The sequence below is a fragment of the Dasypus novemcinctus genome, chromosome 24 (genome assembly GCF_030445035.2).
Source record: "Dasypus novemcinctus isolate mDasNov1 chromosome 24, mDasNov1.1.hap2, whole genome shotgun sequence".
NCBI lineage: Eukaryota > Metazoa > Chordata > Mammalia > Cingulata > Dasypodidae > Dasypus > Dasypus novemcinctus.
Window position 1 is genome coordinate 18,848,999 of NC_080696.1, and position 20,495 is coordinate 18,869,493.

The following is a 20,495-nucleotide window of genomic DNA, read 5'->3' on the forward strand; positions in this document are numbered from 1 at the left end:
TGCTGGAGCTCCAGGCCATTTCCTTGATAATTATGGATCTGATTTATCTCAGTTACTTGTAGCCAGCACAGGGCCTGGTGTGTAGCAGATGCTCAGCAATGTTTCTGTGAGTGAAGGGAAGACGATTCAGAATGTAACTCCCCCTCTACCACTCCCCTCAGCCCCCTACTGTGATGATTCCTATCAAAATATTTTGCATTCAACCCAACCTGGAAACTGATGGCCAACTGAGATGAACTTAGGATGTTCAGGTGAAAATTACAGACATTCTTTAAAAATTCCTTTGCCTTTATTGAGAGTCGTCACATATTGGCCAAATGGGATGGGCTAAGGTGTGCGTCCTGAATAACAGGATATATCAGGTTGTCCAGTTCTGGATTTAGGTTCAAATACTGGGTCTGCCATTTGCCTGAGCAAATTTCTCACCTCCTCTGGGCCTCAGATTCAGGAGAATATCTCCCTCCTAAGGGCTGCAGGGAGACTCAAATGAGTCTCAAATGAGATATGACATTTCATATTCAGGAGATCATGTCCAATAAAAGTTGGCCGCTATTAGCATTACTATACTGCTGCTTCCTCGCAAAGCTCTGCGCGCCACACCCGAGGCTCCCCAGAGTGTACGTCCCCAACCCCTGCTACCACGGCAAGAGCACAGCTGAAGCTAACAGTCTCGGCACAAAAGGGTGGTGATCAGGATACACCAAGGGCCAGTCTGTCATACAGAGAGACCCTAGCGCTTCGAGGAAGGAGGGTTTGTGCTCAGCCTTAAGGAAGGGCAGGAGAGCAAATGGACAGAGGCTGGGGCGCTTTGAATTGTCCAAAGGACAAGGGCCAACAACTCAGGGTGGAGAGTCTGTGAGGGGCAGCAGTGGGAGATGAAGGCCGGGGAGCATGTGGGAGACACCGAGGAGGACCCCAAGTGCCAAGCCAAAACCTGAGTTTAACTGGCCACTTTTCAGGGAAAGAGGAATCAGTGAAGGAGGATGCTCAGGCAGGAAATGATGTACACAAAACCTTATCTTGGGGATCCATCTCCAGTGCCGATTCCAGCAGAGAGAAAGTGACCTGGTAAGAAGGGGTGAGAGAGGATCCCAGGAACCAGGCGGAGGTGGGACTGGCCCTGGGTGCGGGTGACAGCGGGACGCAGGAAAGCGACACACTTGTCCCCCACTGGACGCTTGTGGTCCTTTCAGTTTCCAGGCAGCAGTGGGACTGTCGAATTGGAAGCCAGGAACCAGGAGGCAAGCAAGCCGTGGAAAACAAGGCCTGCTGTCCTGCTCTTGGAAAACTCTGCTGGGGCTATCCACTACTAGCCCCGGTCCTTGCTGTCTCTTTTTGTCACCCTAAGCACTATGGACTTTTCTCATGGTCATTTATTTTTTGCTCCCCTCAGTGCTTATTCCCCCCACTTTCTGAATAGTTCTGATGGGGGTGGAGGTGGAGTTGAGGACAGTGCTGCTCTCCCAAGAGACTGAGAAAAAATCTCATTGTTCCTGGGACCTCACTGGCTCCAACTGTCCACCCCCAAACCGCACCCTGAATCCTGGGCATTGCCGCCCTCCTTGGCCAGGCCTGGAGCCCGGAGCGGGGCTGCCGTTCCTGAAGCACATGGACTCGAGGGGAGGGGCTCGGTCCCTGAGGACATTCCGGAGATTGTCCTAGGATGATGCTGGGTGGCAGAATGGTCACTGGGAGGTAACTGCTTCTCTGAATTTCTACCCATCGTAAATGCACACAGACCACCCCCCCAAAGTGCGAAGCCCACTGCCATTGCTGTTTCGTCACCCCTTCCTCTGCTCCCAAGGGAGAAAACAGTTCTGCGATGGAGTTAGCCGGTCTGAAGGAAATCATTTTCTGAGCTCTAGAGCCAGATGAGTTTATGGATGTAAATTACCTGAACTATTAGAGTTGCTCCAGCATCAGGGAGAACAGCTGACGTCACAGGCACCAATGCCGCTGGCAACTGCACCCAAAACCTGGAGCTATGAGCTGGGGTTGTCTGATATGACCCAGCAACCTAATACATTATATCAGTTTATGGCATTAATTGAAACTAATTGCAATTCATCTGCTATTACCTCTGTACTTCCCCACGAGAATGAAAAGGTGGGAGAGAAATAAAGTAATAATAATAATAATAATAAAAATGCCTTAATGGCCTGAAATGGATCAGTTATTTTTGTCTTTAGCAAAATAGAGTTTATTACCTTATTAAAAGCATGTCTGTAGGAAAAGTATAGCATTAAAATTCCAGTGCATGAATCACAGAACAAAGCCTTTGTTATGTTATATCTAATCTATTCTGCCCTTTTTATTTGGCAGAACAAAATGTGACAGGTCAGACTCAGGTCACAGACATCTTATGCTTTGACTTATAAAAAATAAAAAGCGCAATTTCTAGTCTACTAGTGGACATAATATAGTTTTGAGTATTTATTTCATAATTCATTAATATTCTATCATACTATTTAAAGTTCTTTCATTATCAGGTCATTTTCCAAAGGCATTTATACAGATAAAATGCCAATTAGTATATATTTTTTTAAAGATTTATTTATTTATTTCTCTCCCCTTCCCCCCCGACCCCGGTTGTCTGTTCTCTGTGTCCATTTGCTGCATCTTCTTCTTTGTCTGCTTCTGTTGTCAGTGGCATGGGAATCTGTCTTTCTTTTTGTTGTGTCATCTTGTTGTGTCAGCTCTCCGTGTGTGCGGCGCCATTCCTGGGCTGCACTTTCTTTCGCACTGGGCGGCTCTCCTTACGGGGCACACTCCTTGCATGTGGGGCTCCTCTATGTGGGGGACACCCCTGCTTGGCACGGCACTCCTTTCGCGCATCAGCACTGTGCATGAGCCAGCTCCACACAGGTCAACAAGGCCCGGGGTTTGAACCATGGACCTCCCATGTGGCAGACAGATGCCCTAACCACTGGGCCAAGTCCGCAGCCAATTAGTGTATTTTTTTAAGGAACATGTTCCATATCCATCTTCTAGTGTGGTGTAATGGTTTAAGCACTGGCTCTGAAACCAGACTCACAGTGTCTGTCCTACTTGAACACCTCATCACTGTGTGACCTTCAGCTTGTTACTTAACCTCTCTGTGCTTGGTTTTCTGGAGAAATAAAAACCTATTTTATGGACCATTTCTGAGGAATGATACATAATAACAGGATGCCTCTTTTGAAGGGAAAGAGGAAACATAATTCTTTCTTAAAATACAATGGGGGAGCAGATGTGGCTCAAGTGATGGGGCTTCCACCTACCATATGGGAGGACCAGGGTTTGATCCCTGGTGCCTCCTGGTAAAAAAAGAAAAAGAGAAAGCGTGCCTGCACAGTGAGCCAGTGCTCACATGACAAGACAAGTGCCTGTGTGAGTGCCTGCGTGGCAAGCTGAGTGTCTGTGCAGTGAGCCAGTTCCCATGCAAGTGAATCATGACACAACAAAAGAGAGACGAAGGGGAGAGTCAAGGTGAAGCACAGCAGAAACCAGGAACTGAGGTGGCACAGGTGACAGGGAACCTCTCTCCACAACCATCAAATCCTGGTGCATCCTAGAGGGGAAGAAAAAAAAAACAAGAAGAGAAGTCAAAAAGAGAAATGGAGACAGAAGATCACACAGTGAATGGACACAGACAGCATAAACAGCAGGGGGATGGAATACAATAGAATAAGTAAATATATGTAGAAACCATTAGAAATGGATCAACTATAAAATAAGTATATGATTATTCTTTTCTCTAGCCTTAAAATCTAATGGCTAAATGAAATTTATATTAATATCCGTGCCCATAATTTCCACATTTATTTCTTATTGCCTTAAGGTCTGATTGAATGACCAGATCAGGATATACATCTCTTTTCTGTTTTTCAAGTTTTTTTCTCCTTGGAGAATCCTTCATTTTTACAGTATGGTGGTAAAATGGTAGCAGACTGTTCATTCAACAGAATTTTAAAAAGCATCTACTAAAAATAATTTTTAAAGGACAGTTTCACTACTCTTTGGGGCAAATCTATGACTAAAAAATTAACAATATGGGGAAGCGGCTGTGGCTCAATCAGCTGGGCTCCCATCTACCATATGGGAGGCCCTGGGTTTGTGTCCTGGGGCTTCCTTGTGAAGGCAGGCTGGTCAGCACCTGCGTCCATGGAGAGCTGATGGCCCACGTGCCACAGAGAGCTGGCACAGCAAGATGACACAACAAAGGGAGACAAAGCAAAAAAACACGGACGAATGCACAGCAAATGGACATAGAGAGCAGACGACAAGCAAGCCGGAAGAGGGGGGAAATAAAATTTTTTTAAATTAATAATATATTTTATTTTCTTCCATTTTTTTAAATTAGAGCACTTGTAGGTTTACAGAAAAACCATGCAGATAGTACAGAGTTCCCATATACTGCCCCTCCATAGAGTTATCGCTATTATTAACATTTTATACTACTGTGGTACCTTTGTTACAATTGATAATACAATATTATAATTGTAATATTAACTAGACCCCATAGTTGTTTTTTGTTTTGTTTTGTTTTAAAGATTTATTTATTTATTTAATTTCCCCCCCTCCCCTGGTTGTCTGTTCTTGGTGTCTATTTGCTGCGTCTTGTTTCTTTGTCCGCTTCTGTTGTCGTCAGCGGCACGGGAAGTGTGGGCGGCGCCATTCCTGGGCAGGCTGCTCTTTCTTTTCACGTTGGGCGGCTTTCCTCACGGGCGCACTCCTTGCGTGGGGCTCCCCCACGCGGGGGACACCCTGCGTGGCAGGGCACTCCTTGCACGCATCAGCGCTGCGCATGGCCAGCTCCACTCGGGTCAAGGAGGCCCGGGGTTTGAACCGTGGACCTCCCATATGGTAGACGGATGCCCTAACCACTGGGCCAAAGTCCGTTTCCCTAGACCCCATAGTTTACATCAGCATTCACTCTTGTGTTATACAGTTCTATGGGATTTTTTATTTTATTTTATTCTGACAACATACGTACAATCTAAAATTTCCCATTTTATCTGCTTTCAGTTATACAATTCAGTGGTGTTAATTACATTCACAATGTTGTACTATCTTTAACATCATCCATTACCAAAATGTTTCCATCACCACAAACAGAAATTCTGTACCAAATAAGCATTATGAATTTGAGTATACTAATTATTTCATATACGTGGAATCATATAATAGTTGCCCTTTTGTGTTCGGCTTATTTCACAGAACATGTCTTTAAGGTTCATGCATGTTGTTTCATGTATCAGAATTTCATTCCTGTTTATGGCTGAATACTGTTCCATTGTGTGTATGTACCACATTTTGTTTATCCACTTATTCTTTGATGTACAGTTGGGTTGCTTCCCACCTTTTGGCAATAATGCCACTGTGAACATCAGTGTGAAAATATCTGTTTGTGTCCCAACGTTCAGTTCTTTTGGGTATATGCCTGGAAGTAGGATTGTCAGATCATATGGTAATTCTAATACTTAACTTTCTGAGGAACTGCCAAACTGTTTTCCACAGTGGCTGCACCATTTTACATTCCCACCAACAGTGTACAAGGGTTTCTATTTCTTCATATCCTTTCCAACACTTGTTATTTTCTGTTTTTCTAATAGCTGCCATTCTAATGGGTATGAGATTATATATAATTGTAGTTTTCATTTGCATTTCTCTGATGACAAATGACTTTAAATATCTAGTTTTTAGCTACTTGTATATCTCCCTTGGAGAAATGTATATTTAAGCCTCTTGCTCATTTCTTTTTTTTTTTTTTTAAGATTTATTTATTTCTCTCCCCTCCCCCCACCCCCACCCCAGTTGTCTGTTCTCTGTGTCTATTCTCTGCGTGTTCTTCTTTGTCCACTTCTGTTGTTGTCAGCGGCCCGGGAATCTGTTTCTTTTTGTTGTGTCATCTTGTTGTGTCAGCTCTCCGTGTGTGCAGCTCCATTCCTGTGCAGGCTGCACTTTCGTGCTGGGTGGCTCTCCTTACGGGGTGCACTCTTTGCGTGTGGAGCTCCCCTACACGGGGACACTCCTGCATGGCTTGGCACTTCTTGCGCGCATCAGCACTGCACGTGGGCCAGCTCCACACGGGTCAAGGAGGCCCGGGGTTTAAACTGCAGACCTCCCGTATGGTAGGTGGACGCCCTAACCACTGGGCCAAGTCCACTTCCCTCTTGCTCATTTCTTAATTGGTTTGTCTTTTTGTTGTTGAACTGTAGGTGTTCTTTATATATTCTGTATATTACACCCTTATCAGATGTGTGGTTTCCAAATATTTTCTCCCATCCTGTAAGTTGCCTTTTAATTTTCTTGATAAATTACTTTGACGCACAAAACTTTTTTACTTTGAAGTCCCATTTATCTATTATTTTTCCTTTTGTTTCACTTTCTTTGGGTATAAAGTCTGAGAAGCTATTGCCTAACACAAGGTCTTGAAGATGGTTCCCTATGTTTTCATCCAAGAGTTTTATAGGTTTTCGTTCTTATCTTTAAGTTTTGATCCATTTTGAGTTAATTTTTATTTGGTATTAGGTAGAGGTACAGCTTTATTCTTTTGCACCTGGATATCTAGTTTTCCCAGCACCATTTGTTGAAGTGACTACTCTTTCCCCACTGAGTAGACTTGGCACCTTTATAAAAAATCAATTGGCCATTGATGATTCCATGGTCCATTTGATTCCATTGGTCTGTATGCCTGTCCTTATAAAGGTAACATGCTGTTTTTATTATTGTAGCTTTGTAATAAATTTTAAAATCTGAAATTTAAGTCCTCTAACTTTTTCTTCTTTTCAAGGCCCCTTATCTTTTCATATGAATTTGATGATTGGCTTTTCTACTTGTACAAAGAGTGCTGTTGGAATCTTGATTGGGATCGCATCAAATCTGTAAATCACTTTGGATGGAATTGATATCTTAACAATATTTTGTCTTCCAATTCATGAACATGGAATGCCCTCCCATTTAATTAAGTTCTTTTAAAATTTCTTCAGCAGTGTTTGTTGTTTTCCATATATAGTTCCTTTACATCCTTGGTTAAATTTGTTCCCAGCTATTTGATTCTTTTAGTTGCTATTGTAAATGGTATTGATTTCTTAATTTCCTCTTCAAATTGTTTATTACTAGTGAATAGAAACACCACTGATTGTTGCATGTTGATCTTGTACCCCACCACTTTGCTGAATTCATTTATTATTTCCAGTAACTTTGCTGTGGATTTTTCAGAATTTGATGTATATAATATCATGTCATCTACAAATAGGAAAAGTGTTACTTCTTCCTTTCCAATTTGGATGACCTTTTATTTCTTCTTCTTTTTGCCTAATTGCTCTGGCTAGAACTCTAAGTACAATGTTGAACTATAGTGAAAACAGTGACATTCTTGCCTTGTTTCTGATTTTAGGGGGAAAGTTTTCAGTCTTTCACTATTGAGTATGATATTAGTTTTGGGTTTTTCATATTTGCCATTTATCATATTGAGGAAATTTCCTGCTGTTCCCAGTTTTCTAAGTGTTTTTTTAATCAAGGAGTACTGGATTTTGTCAAATGCCTCTTCTACATTGAGATGATCATATGTTTTCTTCCTTCATTATATTAGAGAAGCATATTACAGTAATTGATTTTCTTGTGTTGAACCACCTTGCATACACTTCGTCAAGCTGTATAATTCTTTCAATGTGCAGTGGATTCAATTTGCTAATATTTTGTTGAGGATTTTTGTACCTACATTCATGAGGCATATTGGTCTATAATGTTCTTTTCTTGTGACTTCTTTATCTGTCTTTGGTATTAGGGTGATGCTGACCTGATGTAATGAATTAGGAAGTGTCTTGCCTCTTCAATTATTTGGAAGAGTTTGAGCAGGATTGGTGTTAATTCTTATTTCAGTGTTTGGTAGAATTCACCAATGAAGCCATTGGGTCCTGGGCTTCTCCTTGTGGAGAGGGTTCTGAATACCATTTTAATCATCTTACTTGTTATTGGTCTATTGAAATCTTCTATTTCTTCTTGAGTCAGTTTTTGTAGTTTGTATGTTTCTGGGAATTTTTGCATTCCATCACAGCATTATAATTTGTTGGTATGATTGTTCATAATATTTTTTATCATGCTTTTTTAATTCTGCAATGTTAGTAGTAATGTCCACACTTTCACTTCTGACTTCAAAAATTTGAACTTTCTTTCTTTTTTTCTTAGTCAATCTAGCTAAAGTTTGTCAGTTTTATTGCTATTTCCAAAGACCAAATATTTCATTTTATTGATTCTCACAACTGTTTTTGTTCTGTTTCATTTATCTATGTCCTAATATTTGTTATTTCCTTCATTCTGCTCCTTTTGGGTTAAGTATACTCTTCTTTTTCTATATCCTTCAAGGTGTGAGGAAAGGTCTCTGATTTAAGACCTTTTTTCTTTTTTACTATAAGCATTTAGAACTAGGTTTGGTATGTTGTGTTTTCATTTTCATTCTCTCCAAGGTATTTCCTAATTTCCCTTGTTATTGCTTCTTTGACCTATTGGATGTTTGAGTGTGTTGTTTAATTTCCACATATTCGTGAGTTTTCCAGTTCTCCCTTTGTTATTGATTCCACTGTGTAAGATATATTGTGTGATTTAAGTATTTTAAAATTTATTGAGACTTGTTTTGTGATATAACATATGGTATATCCTGGAGAATGACCATGTGCACTAGAAAAGACTGTATTCTCTTGTTGTTGGGTGAAGTGATCTTTGTATGTTTATTAGGTCTGGTTGGTTTATAGTATCATTGAAGTTTTTTATTTTCTTACTAAAATAGATGTTCTATCAATTATTGAAAATGGTATATTGAAGTCTCATACAACTGATATAGACTGACTGTTTCTACCTTCTGCCAACATTTGCTTCATATATTTTGGGGCTCTGCTGTTAAATGCATATATATTTATAATTGTTATATATTCTTATTGAATTGACCCCTTTGTCAGTATATAGTGTCCTTCTTTGTCCCTTTTAACAGATTTTACTTAAAGTCTATTTTATTGGCTATTAGTGTAGCTACCTAGGATCTCTTTTGCTTACTATATGCACAGAATATGTTTTCCATCATTTCACTTTCAACCCTCTTGTGTCTTTGAATTTAAGTTGAATCTTTTGTAAACAGTATATAGTTGGGCCATGCTTTTTTATCCTCAATAGTATTTGCTATGTTCCTATACTTCCCCCTGCCTTTTTGTTGTACTCATTACAAACTATATCTTTATACATTTTGCATCCTAATACTACAGATTTATCATTACTTTTTATGCATTTGCATTTCAGAAACTAAGAAGTAAAAAGTGTAGTTACATATTAAAAATGCAGTACAATAGTACTGGTGTTTATAATTACCCATGTGGTTACCTTTTCCAGTGAGCTCTATTTCTTTATGCTTCCTCAATCTACTGTCTGCTGTCTTTTCCTTTTACTCTGAAGAACTCCCTTTCTGCATTGCTTGTAAGGCAGGTCTAGAAGTTATGAACTCCCTCAGATTTTGTGCATCTAGAAATGTCTTAATCTTTCCCTCACTTTTGAAAGACAGTCTTGCCAGATATAAACTTTTTGGATGGCCGCTATTTTCTTTCAGCTCCTTAAACATTTCATCCTAGTGCCTTCTTGCCTCCATGGTTTCTGATGAGAAATTAGCATTCAATCTTATTGGACTCCTTTGTATGTGACATACTGTTTTCTCTTGCTTTCAGAACTCCCTCCTTGTCCTTGGTATTTCACAGCTTGAATATAATGTGTCTGGGCTTGATTCTCTTCAAATTTATACTTTTGGGGATTCATTGGGCTTCTTGAATGTGTATATGCATGTTTTTCATCATATTTGGAAAATATTTCTGCCATTATTTATTTGAATGTTCCTTTGGTCCCTTTTTCTCTTTCATCTCCTTCTGGGATTTCCATATTGTGTACTGGTATGCTTGGTGGGGTTCCCAAAGGTCTCTTAGACTCTGTTCCCTTTTATTCATTCATTTTTTTCTGCTCCTCAGCCTGGATGGCAATTGCCTTATCTTTGAGTTTACTGATCTTTCTTTTGCCAGCACCAATCTGCTTTTGAACCTTTCTATTATTTTTTTTTAATTTCAGTTTTTATATTCTTCAACTCCAATATTTGTTTTTTTCCTTTTCATAATTTCTATTTTTTAAGATTCTCATTGTGTTCCTATACCATTTTCCTGATTTTTAGTTTTGTCTCCATGTTTTTCTTTAACTTTTTTAGCATACTGAAGACCATTTTTCAAAGTGATTGTCTATTATGTCTAAAATCTGATTTTCTGTGCTGATGGTTCTTGACATTTTATCTTGTTCCTTTGGATTGACCATCATTTCCTATTTCTTTGTTAGTCCTGTAATCTTTTGTTGCACACTGTACATTTTAATATTTAATGTGTTAACTCTATAATTTAGTCCCTGAGCTGTCTGTTCCTTAAGTTTGTATACAGTTAGTGATATGACAGAGATTTCCTTGAGTGTGAGGAGCTGACAAAAACAAACAGTCCAATGCAAAAACAAAAACAAATGCCTTTCACAGTCTTTGCAAATTGGCAAATTTCTGTGATATCCACAGAAAATATTCAGCTTTCCCACTCTATTTCTTCCATGTACATATAGAAACTTCAAAAGAAAATATGTACTATCCTGATTGTGCAAAGTTGACCCTGTAGTGTGTTACTTCCTTCAAATACCTGCAAGGACCCCATGAGTTTTAAAGCATCTAAGTGGTGAGAATACATCAATTAAATTCATCTTTAACTAAATGAAGTTTGTTGGATTATTAAAAGTATGCTAGAAAAGAATCTATGACACAGGTCCCTTATTACCTGGGGACTGCCTCACTGGGCTAGGTTGCATCAGCAGCACCCCCATCCCTCCCACTATACACACTCTAGTGTGTCAGCCCCAACATCTCCCTTGGGCAAAGCGAGCATGGTATTGCTCCTTCCCAGTTCGTGATTCACATACAGCTCAGTCAATCCCACCCTAGGCAGCCACTTTCTTTCCCTCCCTTTACACTCTTACTTCCTTCTAACTCTTACCCAGTGCTGGGAGAGACTCTATTCCACTGAGGCTCTGTCTCACGCTGTCTTTCATTTCTCCATTTTCTTCCCTATCTTCCCTCCTCCAGTCAGCAAAATCTGACTTGTTTCAGCGTAATCGTTGTACACCTGCTAACTGCCATATAAAAAATAAGAAAACCTATTTACATCATAAAAGAAAAAAATTTCAGGCTCTAAAACCTCCCAGAAGTCCCCTTCAGCATCTCCATAAATGTAACCTTCTATTTACTCAACATCTGCCTTTCCTTACATCGCACATTAATGATGCTATTTCTTGTCTCCCTGGATTTAAACACACCATGTATATGGCAGCAGTATTATTTTATGTGTTATGAAATATATAGATCTATGTATCTTTTTAAAAAAAGATAATAAAAAATTTTTGTGTGATCTATGTATCTTTAAAAAAATTTTTTTAATAAAATATATAGATGCACACAATCTTATCTACATTTGGGATTATGTAGGACTTTGTGAGCTAGACTAGAAATCTAATCACAGATCTAACATTGTTAAGGGAATGTGTTTGTAGCTTACAAATCTCAGGTGTATCACCCATCTCTTGGTTGGATATTTCCAATAGTGTCAACTTAATAGTGAATACCAAGTAGCAATGTGTAGTATGAAAATCTGACTACAATGAGGTCATTCTGGGATAAATATTTAGAGGGCACAAAAGTATGGCCCAGTTAGCAAGGAAGGAGGCTTAAAGTCAGCAATCTGATGAACCTCAAATGTTCATCTATGCATCTAGTCCGTAAACCTTACGTCACACCTGTTGTAGGTAAGTCTCTAGGGACAGCATGTTGGAAAGGGTGAACATGGATTTCAGAGTCCAAAGATATCATCTCCCAATGAGCCTAGGAATAGATCATGGCAAATGCTGGGAAGGAAAGGGGGGTTACCCATAGGCCTCCTTCTGGCAGGAGGCTGGGCCATTTGTTGACCCAGTCACGATTACAAGGCAGGCTGTGGTGGTTCAAAAGCACTAGTTTCATCCTAGAAATGGTAATAACATTACTCTGATAAATATAAATAATCATATTTTTAGATTTAGGTTCATTTGTCCCAAAATCAATAATCAAAATCTCTGCCTACTTGTTTTCTCTGGGGGACCAAAAAAATCTATGACTTATCTCCATGCTTATATTGTTGCTGTCAGCTGATGAAAACAATTTATGGGCATTTGAGTGAGGCCAAGTTTGTTTCAGCTCTAAATGTTATTGTTAGTAGTAGTAATAATAATAATAAAGTATTGTGTGTAAAAATGCCTAGCTTCCCACCTAGAATGTAGGAGTCCTGCAATAAATATGAATTAAATCTAAAAATCCTTTACAAAATAAGAATGAGAAGAGATGTGGAAAGAACTCAGAATTGCATGAGGATAATGGAAAGGGTTACCCACCACAGATCAGGGCTATTTAGAAGGCAAGAGAAGGAACTAGCGAAGAACAATAGGCCAACTTTGTTACATTGGGTTTTCATCGTGTCTTATATTTGTGGAAAGATGTGATTTAACCTATAACATTTATTTAGTAACAATTTATATTATAATGAGATTTTACCAGATTTATGGGCAATAGGAGAAATATAATTTAATAATCACATAAAACACATTTTAGTGAAAAAATTTAGATGAAATCATTAAAGCATTTTAACATATTTCCTATGTTACCATGATGGTTTGAGTGATTGCTCTGCAAATATTCATCCTCTCCTCCTCCCTCTGAGGGCAGAGTGTATAACTCCAATCCCTTGACCATGGTCATGGCCGGGTGCCTTGTTTAGACCAAAGAAATGTTAGTGGATGTGATGCAAATGGAGGCTTGAAATGTGCTTCGGCAGCTGGGCTTTTCCTCTTGTGCTTCTGCCTTTTCCACAAATACGAATATGCCTTAGGTAGCTGTAGGCCCTAGGAGAATCAAAGGCATGGCGTGCTGCCCAGAACACATCCACCACTTAGAGCAAAGCCCTATCCAGATCAGCTGACATCAGCCAACCCACAGATGTGTGAATGAGAAATGCATAAGCATTATTGTTTGGCATGAGTTTTGGAGTGGTTTGTTATGCAGCATTATTGTGGCAAAGCTTTCTGATACGATAACCAAAGTGTCATATTTATGTTAGGGAATTTTGTTTTGAATTAAACTGGGCAGGTAGAACTATTTAAAAATTAGAATATCTATAAATAAATGTATAATAAAAAGTAGACATTTTATAAAATGTATTACCCTTTGAATTGAAAAGCATCACCTTTTCCAGCTGCCTACAATGTGTGGGCAACCTTTCCTGAATAACATGGCTTTCCAAACCTCAGCAGTATTGCCTGGCCCAGTCTTCTGTGAACCTGAAATGAAAAAGCCCATCTCAAAAGCTAGCATGAAAGAGATTGGAGACATACTAGACTCCTATCTTTCTAGGGCTTAAACACTTACATTCATGTAACTGAAAAAGAATATTGTTTTGGCATGCATATTTCAGAAGGGCAAAACACCTCAGCCCTTTGGCAATTTTGGTTTCAAGTTCTGGCTTTCCTGGCAGGCTAACCCTTTGTTCTGCCAGACAGCCAGGATTCATGGTTCATAGCAGGTGGAAGTCTCAATATTTAAGCAAAAGAGTGGCTCTTCCAGCCAAGGAAATAGGACTCACTGAGGAATGTTGCCTCTGAGCATCTAAGTAAGGAGGGAATCATAGCCACAGGATTGGAGTACTTAGCAAGACAAGAAGGAAGACCCCTTTCTTCTGGCATCAGGGCCCTTATGGAAACAGGGAGTGTGGGAGAACTTTCTTGATGCTAGCTATTACCATCAAAATGCTACTGTACCCAGGAAATCTTTCAAGATTATTTTGTGATTTTATTTTTATTCAATAAAATAACACCTTTCAGTCCCTCTTGACATTTTAAATTCTAAAAATCAAAATTGGAATCTGTAAAAAATTATCTGTTGAAAAGAAGAATGTTCTAGTCTTTAGCACTCAGAGAAAGAAAAATTTCCTTGAAATCAACCAAGTTCAACATTTAAACATTAAAATATCATCAGTAGCATCAGGTGCATGAATATTTTTAACAGTTGTTCTTTCATCTCTTGGGAAGAACTTGTATATATTGCAAACTAGTAATTTTGTTTCCTTAATAAGTGTAGCAAAGCGAACAAAAGCAAGATACAAGGTTTTATTCTAGACAGTTTCATTCAGCATAATTTCAACTTTCAAATTACAGGAACATAAATGAATGTCCTACTTCTGCTTTAAAAGTACTTGACTACTTTGTGGGATGTTTTGTGCCAATTCTTTACTAAATTATCTTGGTCACCGTTGCTAGGTAACACCACTGGCTTCCCTGCAGCTGAAAAATAAGAGGGTTATAGGGAGCATTTCGGCAGCATTGTTAGCATTTGACTAATAAGGGTTGTGTTTTTTTAAACAATTATGTATCTAGCATTTACCCCTCCTTTTCTAGGGAATGTCATTGTCTATGGGAATACAATTGACATCTACACCACAGTGGAAACACTTTTACACATTGGTGTGAGAGGCTCCAGCATCCACCTCGTGCACCCCCCTTCCACTGCCACCATCACCTGCATCAACAACTACGTGGTGGAAAGTGCAGTGGAGAATGCGCTTCAAGAGGCGGGAGTTCACTTCTACCAAGATGCCCTACTGGCGCAGTGGAACGACGGCGAGTACCCCGACCCCATCCAAAGCGCCTCCTTCACCACGCCCACCAAGCCTTTCCGGCTGCAGTGCTCGGTATGTAGTCCCCTGGAAGCTTCACTCTTGGGGTGGGGAAAGATGCCACCTGCCAGTGGATTGGGAATTTGAAGGATCATGACTTTTTAGTCACAGATGCTGAGTTTTGTTTTCTAACTGTTCGGGTTATCTATTGCCATGTAACAAAGCAACCCTGAACTTAGTGGCCTAAAACAACAGTCATTTACAGTTAGTATCTCTCCTCATTCTGAGGGTTACTGGGCTCAGCTGGGTTGTTCTCACTCAGGGTCTCCTGTGTATACAGCTGCAGTCAGACAGTGGCTGGGGCTGGCGTCACTCACACATCTGGCTGTTGATGCCAGCTCCAGTTCAGTTGAGGTTTTGGCTGGAAGACTGAGAACTGGCCCCTTCACAGGACTGGGCTTCCTCACAGCATGGCTGCTTGGTTCTAAGAACAAGTGGAGAGAGAGGGTGTGTGTTAGAAGCTGTATCATCTTTAGTGATCTAGCCTCAGAAGCCAAGCAGCATCATATCCATGGCATTCTGTTTGCTACAGGTAAGTCCCTAAGGCCAGAGGAGTAATTAGACTCCATCTGTTGGTGGAAGGAGAGTCAGATTTGAAGAGTGCTTACATTTCCTGAGAGCTTGCTACGGACCAGACACCAGGCTGCTTGCTTGTAGTAAGTCTCTCAGCTCATCCCAATAGCTCTGGAAAGGGAAGCTTCCCATTCTACTGATAACTACACTGTGGCTCCACATCAGTGGTGGGCTGGGATACCAAACCCCACCTCTTGAACAGCAATGGTGGGTCTTTCTTCATGGAGTAGAGATAGTACTTTTATTTTGGGGAGCATAGCAGCCAAGTTTACAGACTGCATCCCTATAGTGGCCAACTCAGAAAATTAGCAGAAGTCATTGGGGAGGGGAGAGAGATGGGGACCGTTCTAAACAGGAGACCCCATCCAAGAAGGGCTGATGTCATTGTGAGGGTTGGGGCTGTGTAGGTCAAGGGGGCATGTTAGCTGTTATGACAAAGAAAGCCAGTCGACATCCAGAGGGCAAACCATGTGGGAATGAGGGTGAAGGTTCATGGCAATGCCTTACCTAGAAGTAGAGGGGTAATCAGCCCAAGTCAGGGCTTCTCACCCAGTTGACCCTATGGGTATAGGAATGGTGATGACCCCACCTCCCTGAGTCTAGATAGGGGCTCAAAGCGCACCACCACCATCAAAAGGATTTCTTTTCAATCTCCCATTTTATACTGAAGATCCATAGAAATTTTGCCTTTTGCTCTTTAGTGTGTTTATTTATCCATTCACTCCACAATATTACTGAGCACCTACTAGGAACCACATTCTGTCCTCAGTGCTAGGCAGAGAGGAGTGAAAAAGACCGAAAAAAAGTCCATTTTATTTTCATATAAAAGTGATATTGTTTCCACAAGTATGTTACCATACCTATTTAAGACAGGAAAAACCAAAAGGTTTTTATCCTCTGGAGGTGAGCACCTATCCTAGACAAGAAGCAGAGGTCTTAGAAATTTTTCCCAAATATCCCATTGAATTCAGGTTCTCTATCAGCCCTATCTGGCCTTTATGTCACTGTTCAGATTAGAGTCAGAATCATGGCAAAAACATCTTGCAAATGCTCTCAACTCCCTCGATCCAATGCACCTTCCTGCTAAAACATCACCTAAGGAAATCAGGGTTGAACACCAGTTTGTTGCTATTAGATCCTTTCTCCTACCTTCCCCTCTGCTCTATAGGGGAAAATGACCTCCGCTGACTCCAACTCCCAGGCTCGGGGGCTCTCTGGCTTTCATCTGTGTTCAGCCAATGGTAGGCACCGGTGAAAGATTAGACGGGAGCAGAAGGGAGAGAAGTCAGGGAACTTATCCGTGATTCTGCTTCAGGCAGCATCTCTGGCAGGGCATGTGGAAACTTATATACAAAATCAACTGGTGTGATGAAGGTGCTCATTGTCTTGCCTGATCATGGCGTTATGAGCTGAGTTGTGTCCCCAAAAAGATAGATTGAAGTTCTCATCCCTACTACCTGCGAATATGACTTATTTGGAAATGGGGTCTTGGCAGATGTACTTACACTGAAATGAGGTCACTCTGGGCCCTAAATCCAATGACTGGTGTCCTTATAAGGAGGCCATATGAAGGCACAGAGGAGACATGCGGAGAGAAGGCCATGTAAAGGTGGAGGCAGAGAGCAATGATGCAGCCACAAGCCAGGGAGCTCCAAGGGTTCTGGCAACCTCCAGAAACCAGGAGAAGCTAGGAAGGAGGCTTTCCTAGCACCATCAGAGGGAGTGCAGCCCAACTGACACCTCAATTTCAGACTTCTAGACCCCAGAATTTTGAGCAAATATTTCTTTATGGCAGCTCTAAGAAACTAATACAGATGGTGTTACAAGTACATTAAAACTAGAACTTTCTATACCTGGAATCATACATACTATTTTGGTTTTGGCATCTTTCCTTACAGTAATGACTTTAGAGATTCATCCACATTGTGCCATGAATCAATAGTTGATTCCTTTTTATTGCCGAGTAGTAGTCCATTGGAGACACCTCATTTTATTTATTCCTTCACCTGCTATGAACATTCTTGCACATATCTTTGTGCACACATATATTTTCATTTCTTTTAACTATATATCTAGAGAACAGCTAGCCTTTTTAAGAAGCTGCCAAAGTGATTTCCATAGACGCTGTACCATTTTACATTTCCACCAGCAGTGTGTGATGAGTTCCAACTGCCCCACATTCTTGACAGCACAGTCTTTCTAATTTTAACCATTCTAGTGACTATGACATGTTGTATCACTCACTGTGTTTTAAATTTGCACCTCCCTCATGGTTAATGATGTTGGGCATCTTTTCATGTGCATATTGGCCATTAGTCTGTCATTTGTGAAGGGTTTGTATTTTTTTTTTCCAATTTAAAAAATTGGTCCGTGTTTCTTTATATTATTGAGTTGTAAGAGTTCCTAAAATAGTCTAAATTCAAATCTTTTATCTGATATATGTACTGTGAATATTTTCTCCCTGTCCGTGGCTTGCCTTTTCATTTACTTGAAGGTGCCTGTCAAAGAAGAAGAGTTTAAAATTTTGAGGTCCATTTTATCAATATTTTTCTTTTATGATTAATGCTTTTTATATTCTACCTAAAAATCCTTTCTTACTACATGGTTGCAAATATTTTCTCCTATACTTCTTCTGGAACATTTTACCTATCAGTTTATGATCAATTTTGATTTATTTTGGGGGTATAGTGTGAGGTAAGGCTCAAGGGTGATATCTCCATACTGATAGCCAGTTGCTTAAAAGATTTTCCTTTTCCCATTGAATTACCTTGACACTGTTGTTGAAAATCTACTGACTATATATGCGCAATGTACTTCTGGACTCTTCTTTTTCCTTGCTCTAGATACCTATCCTTTTGTCAATACCAAACCATCTTGATTATCTGGATTTATAGTAACTCTTGAAATAAGATGATGTAAGATAAATTCTCCATCTATGTTCTTCTTTTAAAACTGGGTTGGCTATTCTAGCTTGTTTGCATTTCCATATATTTTTTTAAAATATTTTATATATATAAAATACACACAAATACACATATATTAGAATCAGTTTGTCAATATTACCAAAAAAAAGCTCGTCTAATTTTGATAGGTATTACCTTTAATTTATAGATTAATTTGGAATTAACATCTTAATACAAAGCATCCCAATCAAATAGAATAAATCCTACTTAAATTTCCTCTTTTAATTTTTGAGAATGGCTATATAGTTTTCAGTATTGAGGTGTTAGATGTTCTTATTAAATTTATACTGAAGTATCTTATGTTTTTAACTATTAAAAATGGATTTTTCATATTTTTTTCCAATTGCTTGCTGCTAGTATATAAAATGCAATTGATTTTGTATATAAAAATTGACCTGAGACATTATTTTGACAGATGCTTTGTAGATATGTGAACTTTTCATCTGCAAATAAGAACAGTTTTACTTCTTTCTTTCAGATAGCCCTTTTATTTCATTTACTTACTTTTTCCCACTGGTTAGGCCCTCCAGTCCAATGTTGAATAAATCAGTGGAGAAAGTGGACATCCTCACTTTGTTCTTCACAATTAAATATGACCTTAGCTATGGGTTTTTGTTTGGTGCATTTTACTAGATTGAGGAAGTAAATGTTCATTTAGTTTGATCAGAGGCCTTATTATGAATGGCTGTTGAGCTTTGTCAACCGAATTTTCCATATCTTTTTAAAAGATCCTATTGTTTTCTCTTTAATTCTATTGAAATGATGAATTCAATTGATTGATTTTTGAAAGTGTTCAGCCAATCTTACATTCCTGGAATTAACCCTAGTTAGTCATTTTCATTCAGTACAAAATATTTTCTAATCTCCCTTGTGATTTCTCTTTGACCTCTGGATTATCAATAAGTATGTAACTTAATTTCCAAATATCTGAGGTTTTCCTAGATAGTATATTTTATTGATTTCTAATTTAATGCTGTTATCAGACAGAGGCATATTCTTTATGATTGTCAAACCTTTCAAATTTATTGAGATTTGTTTCATGGTCAAGCATATGGACCCTCTCTATAAAACATATAAATGATAGGTATTCTACAGTTTTAATATTCTGGGTATCTTTCTTATAAACAACAATTAGTTCAGTGTGATTGGTACTGATGTTTGAATCTTGTATGTCTTTACAGGTATCTTTGTCTGGTTCTATCAATTTCTGTGAGAGGGATATTAAAATTTTCTACTTTTGTGGAATTTTCTATTTCTCCCTTTAATTATGCCATTTTTTTTGTTTAATCCTTTTTGAGTATCTGTTATTAAGTACAAACATTTATAATTAGTGTCTTCCAGATGAATTGTGCCTTTTAATGTGATTAACTGTCACTATTTATCTCTGATAATATTTCTTATCTTAAAGTATACTATACCTGATATTAATATAGCCATTTCATCATTCTTCTGTTTAGATGTTTGCCCAGTATATATTTTTCCACTCATTTACTTTCTACTTATCTGTGTCTTGCCTTAGTTGCTATTACAAATACCACACAATGGGTTAGCTTGAACAATGTCTTATGGTTTCAGAGTCCAGATAAAGGCATTAGCAAGACCATGCTTTCTTTCTCCCAGGGTCTGTAGCCTTCTAGTCCTGGCTTACTGGCAATCCTTGGGATTCCTTGGCTTTCCTGTCATGTGGTAATGTCCTTTCCTTTCTCTTCCAGGTTCCCCTGACTTCCAGCTTCTGGCTTCTCCCTGTGGCTTTCTCTGACTATGTTTGAATTTCTACTGATTATAAAGGACTCCAGTAATCTGGATTAAGACCCAACCTCATTCCACTGGGCTACACCTTAACTAAAAATAATATCTTCAAGAGATTCTATTTACAGTGGTTTCACACCCACAGCAATATGGATTAAGATTAAGAACATATGTAAATTAGGGATACATAATTCATTATACCATAACTACATAACAAATTGTCACAAATTTAACAGCCTAAAACAATACCCATTTATTAGTGCACCATTCTGTACGTCTGATATCTAGGCATGGAGGCTTCTAAGCTCATCTGGTTGTGGTAGAATTCAGTTCCTTGCAGCTATAGGTAGAATTCAGTTCCTTGCAGCTATAACCAGCTTTGCTGGTTAAGCCAAGAGACAATCTCACTCTTAGAAGC

General features: G+C 39.2%; 1 protein-coding gene across 13 annotated transcripts in view; it reads left to right on the forward strand.

The window, feature by feature from the left end:
• The window catches only part of CFAP61 (cilia and flagella associated protein 61), a 309,663-nt gene that overhangs the window by 207,405 nt on the left and 81,763 nt on the right, over nt 1–20,495 (forward strand). For all 13 annotated transcript variants that reach the window (XM_058286761.1, XM_058286762.1, XM_058286763.1 and 10 more), the window contains one exon: nt 14,515–14,807. In XM_058286761.1, the coding sequence (XP_058142744.1) occupies nt 14,515–14,807 (293 nt within the window). The remainder of the gene's footprint in view (nt 1–14,514; nt 14,808–20,495) is intronic.